The sequence below is a fragment of the Perca flavescens genome, chromosome 3 (genome assembly GCF_004354835.1).
Source record: "Perca flavescens isolate YP-PL-M2 chromosome 3, PFLA_1.0, whole genome shotgun sequence".
In the NCBI taxonomy this organism is placed as follows: domain Eukaryota; kingdom Metazoa; phylum Chordata; class Actinopteri; order Perciformes; family Percidae; genus Perca; species Perca flavescens.
The window spans coordinates 30,207,280-30,220,847 of record NC_041333.1 but is presented as its reverse complement, the minus strand read 5'-3'; the positions used below and the strand labels follow the sequence as shown (position 1 = coordinate 30,220,847).

At 41.5% G+C, this 13,568-nt stretch overlaps 1 protein-coding gene across 1 annotated transcript in view; it reads left to right on the top strand.

Moving 5' to 3' along the window:
- The window catches only part of LOC114551328 (large neutral amino acids transporter small subunit 4), a 29,047-nt gene that overhangs the window by 3,132 nt on the left and 12,347 nt on the right, over nt 1–13,568 (top strand). The window contains exons 2-5 of the mRNA XM_028572473.1: nt 142–363; nt 5,833–6,049; nt 6,376–6,431; nt 6,679–6,755. Coding sequence (XP_028428274.1) covers nt 204–363; nt 5,833–6,049; nt 6,376–6,431; nt 6,679–6,755 — 510 coding nt within the window. The 5' untranslated portion in view covers nt 142–203. The remainder of the gene's footprint in view (nt 1–141; nt 364–5,832; nt 6,050–6,375; nt 6,432–6,678; nt 6,756–13,568) is intronic.

Genomic DNA, 13,568 nt, shown 5'->3' with positions numbered 1-13,568 from the left:
GCCCAAGTTCCCAGTGAGTAACAAAATAAGTAATGCAGCATCAGCCTCACACATTATCTGGCATCACTTTTTGAAAATCTAACCCCAGAAGAACCCCAGAATCATCTTCTCATCCCTATCCCTCCTGTCTTATCCTTCCAGGCTCCAGCAGCCTCCCTCACTTCCAGTGAGGCCAGTGAAGTGCTACCTCCAACCCAGCCGAGATGGCTCCCTCCCTGGCCACAGCTTTCTCCCGCCGCTGGTGGATGGCGGTGACGGCGATCATTGAAAACCTGCTTTTCTCTGCTGTGCTCCTGGGCTGGGGATCCCTGCTCATCATGCTCAAGTCAGAGGGCTTCTACTCCTACCTGTGCAAAGCACCTGGTGAGTCAGCTTTATATGGTTATCATGTTTAACAGAAGGGGCTGGAGGTTCCGGGTGGATTTCAGGACTTTTAGATGAGGGAAGCTGCAGAAATCTAGAATTGTTTTACCCCAATTAGTTATGGGAAGTACATTTACAAGTACTGTGCTTCAGTTCAATTTTAAGGTACTTGTACTTTACTGGAGTGTTTAAATTGTATGCAACTTTATGAATGTACTCCACTACATTTATTTGCTATAGTTACACATGTCAAAATTTGCCACATGCCACCTACAACCCACTTTCACTACTACTACTGCTGCTGCTACAAGCATGGACACATATGTCATGCAAATAAGCTACATATAGCTTATCTCAAGAGCCAACAGTCCGGTTTGCTTCCCGCAATTTACAAAAACATTCTCATTCTGGGCTTTTTGGATTTAAATCAGTGTTTGAATGGGATGTTAATAATGGGACAACCTTGCATGACGACGCCCTGAGTGTCTTTGCTGTGTAACCAAAAACTTTCAACACTGATTGCATCAGAGTGAAACCCCACTCTGGGGTACTTTTCACTGAGTGGGTGTGGTTGAGTTATGGAGATTTAAGGATACGCATACAAAAGGATTTTTCCGGAAGTGCTTAGGTTTCACCTTTAAAAACGGCTTCTCCATATTGTCCTGTTCTCATTTATATTTTGAAAGTGTTATTTCCTCAAAGTGGCCTTGGAGAGAAGCAGCGACCTGCATATTAGCAAACACACAATTCTCTTATCGATCCAACGGTTGGGATTGCCTCATGGAAAACAAGTTGATATGCCAGCATCAGGCCGGCTCCAAACAACCCTCAAAAGCATCTATGAAGTGCTCTGGCACAACAAACCGTCAGACAGACGGTTATTTTATTCTGCCCTTAGTTCTCCATGATCAAAGGTGATGCAGGGAGCGGCTGCACTCAGCCAGTCATTATTAGGTTGTTTCTTTACGATACAAAATTTCTTATTCTTGGAAGATCAAATCAGATGAGGACTTTGGTTCCTCTTAGCCGGTATGTGGTAGCCACTCATCAGTCAGATAAAACATAACAACATACGTAACAACAGTTCATAATCATATTCATCATCAGTGGGGTTTTGAGTCTCCATTGCCAGGCAGCTGAACGATGTGTGAATGAGACCATTCATCCCTTCATTCCCCACAGTGATTATCACACAGGCAGTTTTCTGACTTTTTCTCTTCGATCCTCTGGTTGTGTCCCTGTCTGTGTGTTTCTCTCTTTGTATCTCACAAAGGAGCAGTGTTGAAAGCCTTGCAGGGTTCATTTGTACCCATGAAGCCTTTTAATGGTTTTATCGCTCTCACATCACATTCACTCACATTGTCTGAGAGCACTGTCATTGTCACTGTCATTTTCCACACTAGGTATGTATTAACTGTGTTAACTGCTCTTAGATAACTCTCATTTCTATAAGCGGTTACAGCATGTGTCATCTACCGCGAATTAAAGCTGATTATGCATTGGCATTTTATTATAGCCTGTTTATCTGATTGGATTAGGTTTAGGTGTCTCATGCCATTGACTCAGCTCCTTCCACAGTGACCTGACCCATGTCCCATCACTACAGGTCTCCACTCTTTCGCCCCAGCTCTCTGACCTGCTAAGTGATGATAAATCAGTAGTTTTTGGTGTTTACTTGTGGGACCAAGAAGTTTGAAATCAGGTCAAGAAGGTGCAATATACGCTGTTTTTGTTTATGTCTTTACTCATATCATCACTCACATCATCAATCATTGTGTTTCTCTGTCCTCAGTGCAAAATATGTGCAAACGTGTAGCATTGCTCTACTTCTAGTGTGCAATGGAGCTTTCTGCATTCATCATTAGGCTGAAATGCCATTGTGAAATGTTTTTTTTGCTTTGTGGTGAACTTGACCAAAAGTTGAGCCATGCTAATATTGTTGTGAAGGCTTTTCAGCCTGAATTTAATCTGATTTAAAATCAGATTAAATTCACTTAAAAAAAAAAAAAAAAGATATCTTGATACAATACCCACATGCCCATGTGAACAATGAAACAGAAAATTTTTTTGTCGCAGTAATCAAACCTCCTCTCTATACTGGCCAAGAAGAGATACCACTCTAAAGAGATTCTAATGTAGGTGTTGGGGGACAAATCCACAGTTTGGTTCTTTGTAAAAATGCATTGTAAATTTCAGTTGAAGCTAATATGAGGTTTCAACAGTCATAGTTTCAAAATGAATAGGGATCTTACAGTTTTCACTGTAAAATGCCCTCTTTGTGTTTCCCAGGACACAGTTTTCTTGCTGTGCTGTGGAGGAGGGATAGTAACTTAAAAGGGAATTTTTAACATTTCATACATTATAAATTTGTTGTTGCCTCAAATTATCTTAAGCTAAATTTACATTTTCTTTTGCACAAAACAAGGACTGTAGATGTTGATCTCATACATTTGATTCGCATGAGGAACAGATTTCCTCTCGGCCTCTATTGACAAGAAGAACAAATACAGTAACTGTTTCAATGTACATGTGGGCGTTGGTGTTGTTTCTCGGACAGACTTGAAAAACATGTGAACCTATCCTTTAATCATTAAACGGTCATTTGAAAGTGCCTCTTTTTCGAGAGTTTCGGCAGCTTACACTTTTCTATCTAGTTATTTCCTATTCGCTGTTCGCTGAAAACTAAATAATGTGTCCGTTAAAACAATATGGGACATGATGCAGGTCAGGCACAATGCCTGCTGGTATTTTGTGATGGTTAGTGAGCCTAATTTGTTTCCTACTTTTAATGCATTGTTAGATGTGGGTCCTCTACATGGTGTTTTACAGCACCACGACAGGGAAGACAATTTGTGAATGATTAATCTGTTGTCTGTAATTCAGCATGGCAGTAAACAGATTGTTGACAAATTAAAAGAAAAAAACGACATAAAGGGTCCTAACAGAGTGTTGTTCCACTACTAGCCTCTAAGAGAGCTTTAAATCTCCTTGGCATTACACTCTAACATTGTCGGCCTAATGATGGACAGTTTGGTGACGTCACATGAGGCAGTTTATCAGACTTCACACAGCTCTCTCTTGAGCCACAAAAGGTTTATACAACTTTTTTTTCACAAATGCAGTAGCACTCCTCAACACAGGCATTAATGTGTAAAATTGGTGGAATTCCTCTTTAACAGCTGTTAACAGAGTCAGAGGCCGAGCTGGCTAGACTACATTGTTCTGCACTTTGTAAAGGCAGCCCAGTGTTTGGCTGAGGAAACATGGTCCCAGAATGTGTTTTATCAAGTGGCAGGTCGCCTACCGCAGAAGCACATCTGATGACTTAGAAAGGAGGAGAAACAGCAGTGAACACACATTTATTTCTGAAAAATCAAACCTCCCCTTAAAGTTCACAGTTTCTATTCCTACAATGTGGTTTTTTTTTAAAGAACACATTCTGTGTCAGTAAAACTCTGCTCTCCCACAGTTATGTTGTGGTTGTACATGTGTGTTTGTCACACAGCAGAAATGAAACATGTGCATTCCTGCGTCTAAGTCTCTCATATCTCGCCTCCCTTTATCTCGCTTTGTCTCTCATGACAGGGTCTGTCAGCACGGTCCTTTCACTCCGATTGTTGGTTGTTTCTGCGAGATAAAATGTGTGTGTGTGTTTGGCCCTCCTTCTTTCCGTTTAAACAGAATGTACTTCATTCCCAAAAATAAACGGTGAAGGATTTGAATAGTTTGTTTCTCTTCTCATCACCTTAAATGAGCTGTGTGTATCCACTTGTGTGTTTGATGTTGCCATGGGGTTGTTAACTACTTATTGGACCTTATAACCAACCAACCAACCATCACTTGACCCCATCACCTTTGCATAATAAGGACTGTGTCTTTATATGAGCAGCCTCTGACTGCTAATTGGATACTATTAAATTGATGAGGTTTGTGTACTGTAGGATCTGTTAGCATTATTCCTCCTCCTCACATCCTCTGTTATTACTTTAATGTCAGTGCATTGTTTTAATATGCTATGAATATCAGGTTGAGTTGTGTATCTTGGTGCTATCTACAGGTGAATAAAGGGACAACTTTAAAGCCAAGGAAACAAAGCTGTAAGTGGATCCTAGTAATTATTAAACTAACTGACTCAGAGGAGTGACAATTAGCTGTATGTATAAGGGAAGCGTATAAGAGAGAAGGGAGTGGCATAAAAAAGCAAACAGGAATTTGGCGAAACACACAAATGAAAAAGGTCTAAGGGCGTTGACATGAACGAGAACAAGATAGCAGGTACAAAGTGTTACTCCTCAGAAATAACCTTTCACAGAAGATCAAGTCAACCTTTATACCCTTGAGTGTATTTGCCTGTGTGTGTGTTTGTTTGTGTGTGTGTGTGTGTGTGTGTGTGTGTGTGCGTGCGTGCGTGCGTGCGTGTCAGGGCTCTTCCCCTATTGACTCGGTTTTGCCGCGGCCATTTGATTAGTCAGCAGCCGAGGCTGCTGGGGGACAGATGCTAACTTCTGTTAGTCCAACAGTCAGCACTTAATGTTCCAATTAAACCTAAAATTTTGTGGAACATAGTGGGAAAGCAGATTTTCAGCTCTGTTGTTTTTTAGATGCAGTCCTTGGCCTACATCTCCCTCCTTGCTCTAGATATTAAATATGTGGTTACTGCTGAGTGAGTCTCTAATGTTCTCCTGGCAGTTTGACCAAAAACAAGTAAAAGTGAATGAGGAGTTGTTTTCCTCTTTCGGCCCTCCACTCTGTCCCCTGTCTGTTTGTGTGTTGGTACCAGCACAGTTTCACCAGAGGCAACAGTGTAACAGAGCACATTGACAAAAATAGACTCCATGTGAGCTCAGTGGACTGTGTTTACCAGTGATTCAGCACAAGGCCGACTGGGTCAGTGTCTGCCTGTGTGAAACTGTTACAGAGAGTTCCCATCCACTATGCAAGGGTTCACTTGTGTCTATTTATGGTGTTTGTTTACCCTGCATTGTGTTGTTTTCCCTCCAGTTATTTTGTCTATTTATTAAGTAATTAAGAATAGCCCATTTCAGAGTGTTCTATAATATATATATTATATTATATTACTGGATTATTAATAATGCACAAATGTGTAAACAGCATTCTAAAATTGCAGTCTCAAGTGGAAATGTGTGTAACGTAATACGTATAACTATAGCTGTCAAGTAAATGTAATATAATAAAAATCACAACATTCCCATGTATGTAGTGGAGTAGAAGGATTAAGTTACATAAAATTGTAATCTCATCATTAAAGTACAAGCACTTTAGACCTGTACACTTGAACTGTATGTAAGTAAATATACATAGTTACCTTCCACCTCTGAGTATATAGCATTACAGACTGGACATGTTGTGTGCATATAATGTTTTATGGTTCATTTTCATTTGGAAGTGTTTCCTCATCTGACAGTTCTAATCTGAAGTCTTTACATCTCCACTCTCTCGTTCATCCAGATAACAGCTCCAGCCTCAACCGCTCCAACATCAACACCTCTGCGCCATCTGATTCTGAGGAGTACCTGGAGATGAATGGCTGGCCCATCTGCAAGGACCAGGATGAGATGCTGAACCTGGCTTTCACTGTGGGCTCCTTCCTGCTGTCTGCCATCACCCTGCCCATGGGCATCGTCATGGACAAATATGGTCCACGAAAGCTACGACTTCTGGGCAGGTAATGCTTGAGAAGAAAATCTAAATCTACTTTCCACTTGATATGATATAATATCTGTTAGTGGGGGGCCTGGATAGCTCAGTTGGTAGAGCAGGTGCCCATATATAGAGGTTTACTCCTCGATGCAGCAGGCCTGGGTTCGACTCCATTCTGCGGCCCTTTACTGCATGTCAATTCTCCTCTATTTCCCCTTTTATTTCTTCAGCTGTCCTGTCAAAAATAAAGGCCGAAAATGCCCCCCCAAAAATCATATAATAATAATAATATCTGACAGTCTGTTTGTTTTATTTATTGTCTTATTCATACCAAGTGCTTTGTGTTCCCAGTGCCTGCTTTGCGTTCTCTTGCCTCCTCATCGCCTACGGTGCCAGTGATCCCAACAGTACGTATCTTTACTCATGTCATCTCACATACATCACTTTAACGGCATCATATGTCCGTACTGCCTCACACGCTACTCTCAATCATATTGCTTTTGTAGCTGACCTACATTGTACAGCATATTTACACACAGACACACACAGTGTATTGATGCACTTTAATCAATCAGACAGGATGTTCGGGTGCTACTTTGTGTCAGCAGAGTAACCCCATCTGCCTGTGTCACTAATCTGCTCTTTCTCCTGCAGATCTGTCCATCCTGATCTTCTTTGCTTTGGCGTTGAATGGGTTTGGAGGCATGTGCATGACCTTCACTTCACTGACAGTGAGTATGAAAGCTTTACTAAGACTACAATACTTATCTGATATAATTAAAGCTGCTTATAATCTATATTGTCTTTCACTGGTCAAACTTATAACCCAAGAATTTTGTAATAGGCAGGGATATATAGGCAGGGATATATAACAGCAACATAAAAAAAACTAATTTAATGGAGTGCTGTGATCGGTAGATTTGCCCAAGGAGGCAAAGTAAATCTTTGTGCCGTTGACCAACGTAAAACCATCTTGACAGTGCTGACATTTGAGGGAATGGAGAGTCAGGGAGTCAAAAATAGAGGACACTATCATATTAGTTTTATACAACCCTTCTCTGCCGGGCTACAAACTGCTCCACAAAACATATAAATAGTCATATAATATATTACAAAATACGTAAGTTCCTGATAAAAATATAAATATGAACAAAACTAGAATAGCATAATTTGATATGAGGGAAATGAAATGAGGAGGAGCAGAGGGGAAGGAAGAGATGTAGAGATTTCGGAAAGAAATAGTGATGAGGAAGAAGAGGAGAGAGAAAACAGAGAGGCAAGAGAGTGGATTAGAGCACCTTGAAGAGACACTGATGAAGAGTGGATGGAACAAGAGGGTTAGGTGATGGAGACAGAGAAATGGGCAGAAAGACAGATGCATCAGAGAGAAGGTAAAGATGGACAAAAGAGGAGCAAACAGATGGCTGAGAAGTTGACAAGGGACTACTGGGAGAAAGGGATGAGCAGTGATGTGTAGACAAGAGAAGAGGGAGTGATGGAGTGGGTAAGGAAAGCCAGTGGTCAGGATGATCTCATCAGTCAGACAAAGTGCTGCATCACAGGAGAGGCCATGTGAGAGCGAGTCTGCATTAGTGATTTATTATTCACTATTATTCACCTGCTCTGCTGCTCTGGCTGGGAGCCAAAAAAGACATCTCCTCATTAATATTTCATCCACACAAGGAGACGTGTGTGTGTGTGTGTGTGTGTGTGTGTGTGTGTGTGTGTGTGTGTGTGTGTGTGTGTGTGTGTGTGTGTGTGTGTGTGTGTGTGTGTGTGTGTGTGTGTGTGTGTGTGTGTGTGTCTCCCCACCTATTCAGGCTTCCTACTGTGACTCTGACTGACACACACACACACACACACACACACGTTGCTAAGCTGGTTTCGTTCCACTGTGGCCCCCCCTGTGTTTAGTCTCAGTCTTGTTTTTTTTCTTCTCCAGTTTCAGCTCCTGGGCAAAGTTAGACCTGCTCACAACTGTCAAAACGCTCTTTTGTGGATGCAAGAGATCTGTATGTTACTGTGTGTCAGCACTGTCTATCTGTGTGTGTGTGTGTGTGTGTGTGTGTGTGTGTGTGTGTGTGTGTGTGTGTGTGTGTGTGTGTGTGTGTGTGTTGCTTTAGCTGTTGAGTGCCTCTAACGTACAGTAGTATAGAGCTCCCTGCAGGCCTCGACAAATGTTTTGTTTATACTACTGCCTCGGTGTGTGTGTGTGTGTGTGTGTGTGTGTGTGTGTGTGTGTGTGTGTGTGTGTGTGAGAGAGAGAGAGAGAGAGAGAGAGAGAGAGAGAGAGAGAGAGAGAGAGAGAGAAAGTAGTAAGCGATGTAGTGTGGATGCATTGCTTCTGCTCTTCCCTCACCCTGCCCTTTCCTGAATCTCTGGGTCAGGGGTTGTTAAAGAGGAAAACAACTATTTTAAGAAGCCTGTAACCTTTATTTCTCAAGGGGTAAAAAGCTTTGACGCAGCATCTTGGGCATCATGTGTCGTTAAAACTCCTCAGGTTAGGATGACCCAGCCAGCCAAAATACCCAGTGTGTGTGTGTGTGTGTGTGCGTGTGTGTGTGTCTGTGCATGCGTGTATTTCTGTCATTTAGTCAATAGAACCCCCACCATGCTTTCTTTTTACCTCTAATGAACTCAAAGTGTACCATTTGGCTCCTTCCCCTCTTTCTCTGTTATTTTTATTTTTTATCTATCTTTGATTTACTTCCTCCTTTTTCCTTGTGGATGCACACTCAGCACTCAGTGTCCCAGCAATGGAAAACAGGGAGTCAAGCTGAGGACGAGGAGAGGGTGGGGTGATTTATTCCCTCTCTGCTCTTCATTCCATTTCTTTCCATTCTGTGCCTGTAAACAGCTTCATGTTACAGAGAATCTCTCTTCTTTCTTGCTAAATGTTCCCAACACACTGCCTCTATGTACATGTACATATTTCCACACCCATAGGCAGACATGAAACTCCTCCTCTTGTTCCTCGTCTCATTCGTGGCACGTGTTGGAGGCCCCCCTGCTTCTTGGGTTTGGTTTCCCAGTCTGAAGCGCTGCTTGCTGCCATAATCTACATTCTATCTGTAATATTTTTTCAGTCACCTCTTAAAGGCTCACTAAACGTCTGACTGATTCCCTGCTTGAAAACAACAAATTGTCCATAGATGTAGTTTTTAGTTGAGAAATCTAAATGTCCTGCACATTTTCTTCCAGAATGACTGAAATGTCTAGGTAGGGCTGAAGGAGAAACAAGGAGTGATTTGTTGTTAGGTGGAAAATTTATTTTTGTGTTTTATTCCACACAAAGTGTTTCATTCCACACACTGAGTGTTTCATTCCACATCACTCTGTGGACTGTTTTTACCATGCTGGAGATGGCAGGGTGAGATAGTGGAATAACAGTATATATTGTATGCTCTGTTTACTGCATTTGACCACATTAAATGAAGGGAAGGGAGATGTGAGGGGAAATAAGATGAATGAATGCCAAAGGTCAAACTTGTAATTTGAGATCCGAGCCTGCCAGACAAAAACAGCAGTCGCTGATATCAGACCCATGTGGATTTGTGTAGTGGTGGGAGGTGATTACTGGAGCTAGATTTTGAGGATTTTTGTGCAGCTAGAATGACTGTAAATCCCTACCAGACACAGAGGGGTCTTAACACTCGTTCAAAGACCTCCGAACCCTCCCAAAAACTTGTTTCTAGTGAAAATGCTCATGTGCTTTTATTCATTGTTTGGCATTAAAGTCGGTCCAAAATATATCAGCTTTGAAATGATTGGACTCCTAATAGGAGGGAGCAAAAGATGACGTCAGGTTGATGAAGGTTTGCAGTCTGGTTTTCGTCAGCTGGTGTTTGCTAATCTTAGGGCCCACTTGGCTGCTCTTTATGATGGATTGAGTACTATCCTGTGCGTCAGGACAGGACTGGTCAGAGCTAGTTCTTAGTCGTTCGGCAGAAGGCAGCTGAAGTTTCCACTTGCTGCAGCAAACCCTCTTCCTTCTTTCATTTCTCTGTTTTTTCCTCTCAAATGGCTCTGTCCAGTTTGCTCTTTCTTTCCCCCCTCATCATGTTTTCTCACTCCCTAGGCCTCTTTGTCACTTCACACTCTGCATTCTCCATTTCCATTTCCAACACTCAGCACACAGTCCTATCAAGAGTGACTTACAAAATACATGCAAAAATGCAGGATGGCCAAAAAAGTTTGCAGTCGCAAACTTTTTGAAAGAGCAGTCACAGGGGGATTTTCTTTTTATCAAGCAAGAATCTAAACTGGTTCAAGAAAAGTCAGGTTCAAGTTCATTCACAAAAAAGTACAACATGAGAGGGTTAGGGTCCTTATATGATTCCAGACTAATCTTACACCCCGTGGAATACATTTACATATTATTACAATTAGATCAAGTGCCTAATGAAGAGATATGGGTTAAATGAGACAGACCAAGACTATAGAAAAGATATCAATCTAGCCTGAAGCTCTGTGCAGCATTCATTTGACAAGGTGAAATAACAGCTCAACAGGTTTCAACTTGATGGTTTTAACCTCCTTCACTGCATTGCTGTTCTCTGTACAGCCTGTTCAAAATCAGTTCCAGGACATTGTGGCAGTTTCCCAAAAGCTGTTGGAGTGTAAATATCTCTAGATTAGCCAAAAAGGAAATTTATGTTAAATTCATCTACAAAACCAATTTTTCTTGTTTTGTTCACTTAACAGTTCAGTTCAAGTTTGAGTCATAACAAACTGTGCTTGTATTAAATACTGCGTTACCTGAATACTGTTCAAACAAAACCCTGACATGCATAGATCCACTTAATGATGAACGCCCGCATCCCCCTAAAATAAAGCACTGTCTAACCGAACCCTGGCTGCCACCGAACCCTGATCTCTTATCTTCAGGTGACTGCTCTGATGCTGAAAATAGACCTTTAGTGGCTGTCCAAACACTGAGCCCATCTGTGTGTGTACCCTGCCACTCTCTGCATGGATACACTGTGACCACAGAGCTAACAAAAGAGTGATTCAGCGAAGAAGCAATAACAAAATAGATGGTGGGTGTTGTTATTTTAAAGAGGTATCTGCTCTCAGTCGTTCCCCTGGAGATAAACGTACTGATTCTTGTCATGTAAACGAGATTAGGGGACAAGTTAAGTAGTTAGGAGATCGGTAAAGCCTGGGTTTAATAAGGTAGAAAAGGGTGAGTGGATGAGGTGAAATTTCCGGAACAAACACTGGGATGCCTCTGATTAAAGGTTTAGTGCGTAACTTGTTTATATTAATGAACGTCCGTTACATTCAAGCCATTGCCAAATGAGTTTACAAAGCTAATTAAGACTATCAGCTCACACAGCTCTTCCCAGTATGTTCAGAAACTGGTGTCGTCTGGCGACTTTTCGTGCACAAAAATTGAGTGAAGATAATGACCTCTTCTGAAGAGTCCATCATGTTTTTTCAAATTTCAACTTGTTTCATAATTTGGTTTATGAACAAATACCTGAAAAACTAATGACATTCCCATAAACCTCAGCTGTACTTTGTGTTAGTGCTAAATATGTATTAGCATGCTAACATGCTAAGCTAAGATGGTTTTATATACCACGTCATCATATAGTAACATCAACATGTTAGCATTGTCATTGTGAGCATGATAGCAAGCAACGCTGTGCAGTACAACCTCACAGAGCATGGCTGTAGACACTTCCTCTTGTTTAACCAACTGACAACAATGCATTTGTAGAATGAGCATGATTCCTACCCAGAACGTGATGGAAAATGTATTTTCTATTATATAAAGCTGGCACAAAAGATCACCTATAGGGTAAATGTGTGTGTCTGTGTGTTATCTTGTGACCGTTTACAGTTATTTTGCAGTCAGTTGCTTGTTGTGTGTATGTTAGTGCCTAAAGCCACCGCAGATTGTTTGTCTTTGAGTGTTTAACAGTAACAAACCCACCTGTCTGCTTGACTGATGTGTTATTGACTCCCGCTACAAAAACACTGTTATCTGCTCCTCGTCAAGCCTGACAGCTGCTCCTCCCATCAACGCACTCGCTCTAATGTTATCCTCACGCTGCTTTATCCAATAATCCTCACTTCTTCTTTTATGATTAGTAGACTTAAACTAAACTGGTTTGTGACATGTTTTTGGGAAACAGTGGTTTTACCTAACTGTGACTCAGACCCAGTAACCCAGAGAAACTTCTGCTGTGACGTAATCACTTTATGAGGCCAACGCTCAGCATCACAAGACCTAAACGTGGTTTTTACTCTGGTTTGGGCATGCTGCTGCACACACCGATGGTTTTGAGGTTTTCACTCTGGAACTGCACCGTTTGCTCACATGATTTTGTTTTTTCCCGCAGACCTGTGTGCTTACAGAAATTATCCCCAGTGGCAACAGTGTAGTTTCCAAATTAACCTGTCCCCAGCGTGAATAAACAAGCCTGGGTGTATTAGTGGGAGAAACACCAAGGAGGTAAATTACAGGGAAGATAGGGACTGACTCATCCACATTATTATTCTTTTGTATCTGATATCTAGGATCTTAATGGGGAAATTGTTTATTTGAACTAGTGATTTAAGGACTGTAATGAAGATTATTTGGGTGGTGAGTTGGGCTGAACCTTATGTTTCACTTTATTAAAAAGCAAAGCCAAGGTTATTAATGATTTTGTTGAACCCTCCTTTTGACTTTGTCAAAGCTGCTAGTTGAATTCAAGTGTCACTTGAGTCAGCGTTGGTTGGTGCTGAAGACTTCATGTTTGAAAATGAAAGAAATCTGTAGGTGTGGAGTGAGAAAGAAGTGAGCTTACTGTAGTCTGTAAAGATGTAAAGTTGTGGCTGGTTTGGATCAGTGGTAGAGCAGGCGCACATATACTGAGAGATTTATGCCTCGACGCAGAGGTCCAGGGTTCAAATCTGACCTGACAATTTCCTGCATGTCTTCTCCCTTTCTCACCTAGCTGTCCTGTCAAAAATTAAAAAAGCCCAAAAAATTATCTTAAAAAAAAGAGTGACCTCTGTAGCCTGCTCCTCACCTCTGCTTAAGGCTAGCAGCTCAAGATTACATTAGCTGCTACTAGCATAACACACCCGAATTGCAACCAAGTTGCATTGTGTGGAATTGTTGGTAGCTGCCAGATTTTGACAAGGAAGAAGAATATGTGAAATCATAAAGACAATATATTTTCAATAGTTTTCTTTTTGATGTAACTATTCATTTAACTATTAACTACTTTACAGAGGAAGGCTGATAATAATTTTCATACAGTCCCTTAATCGATAGCATACCAAATTATTTTCAAAATGTTCGCTATTAATAGAGCTCTTGCAAAAGACTGGACATTAAAAATTACCCATCCATCGTCACAGGCTAGATGAGGAGGAAGTGATAGCGCGACAGTGGGGAAATCTGAACCTGTTGACTCTGCATAGCTATCAAGGCCTTGATGCGTCATGACCACATCAAGTCTGCTGAGCTAGACACAAGCTGAGCTGGTCATTTGTGCGTCCTCTCCTCTACATGGACTGTGCCACAGCTCAGTTAGTCAGACTCC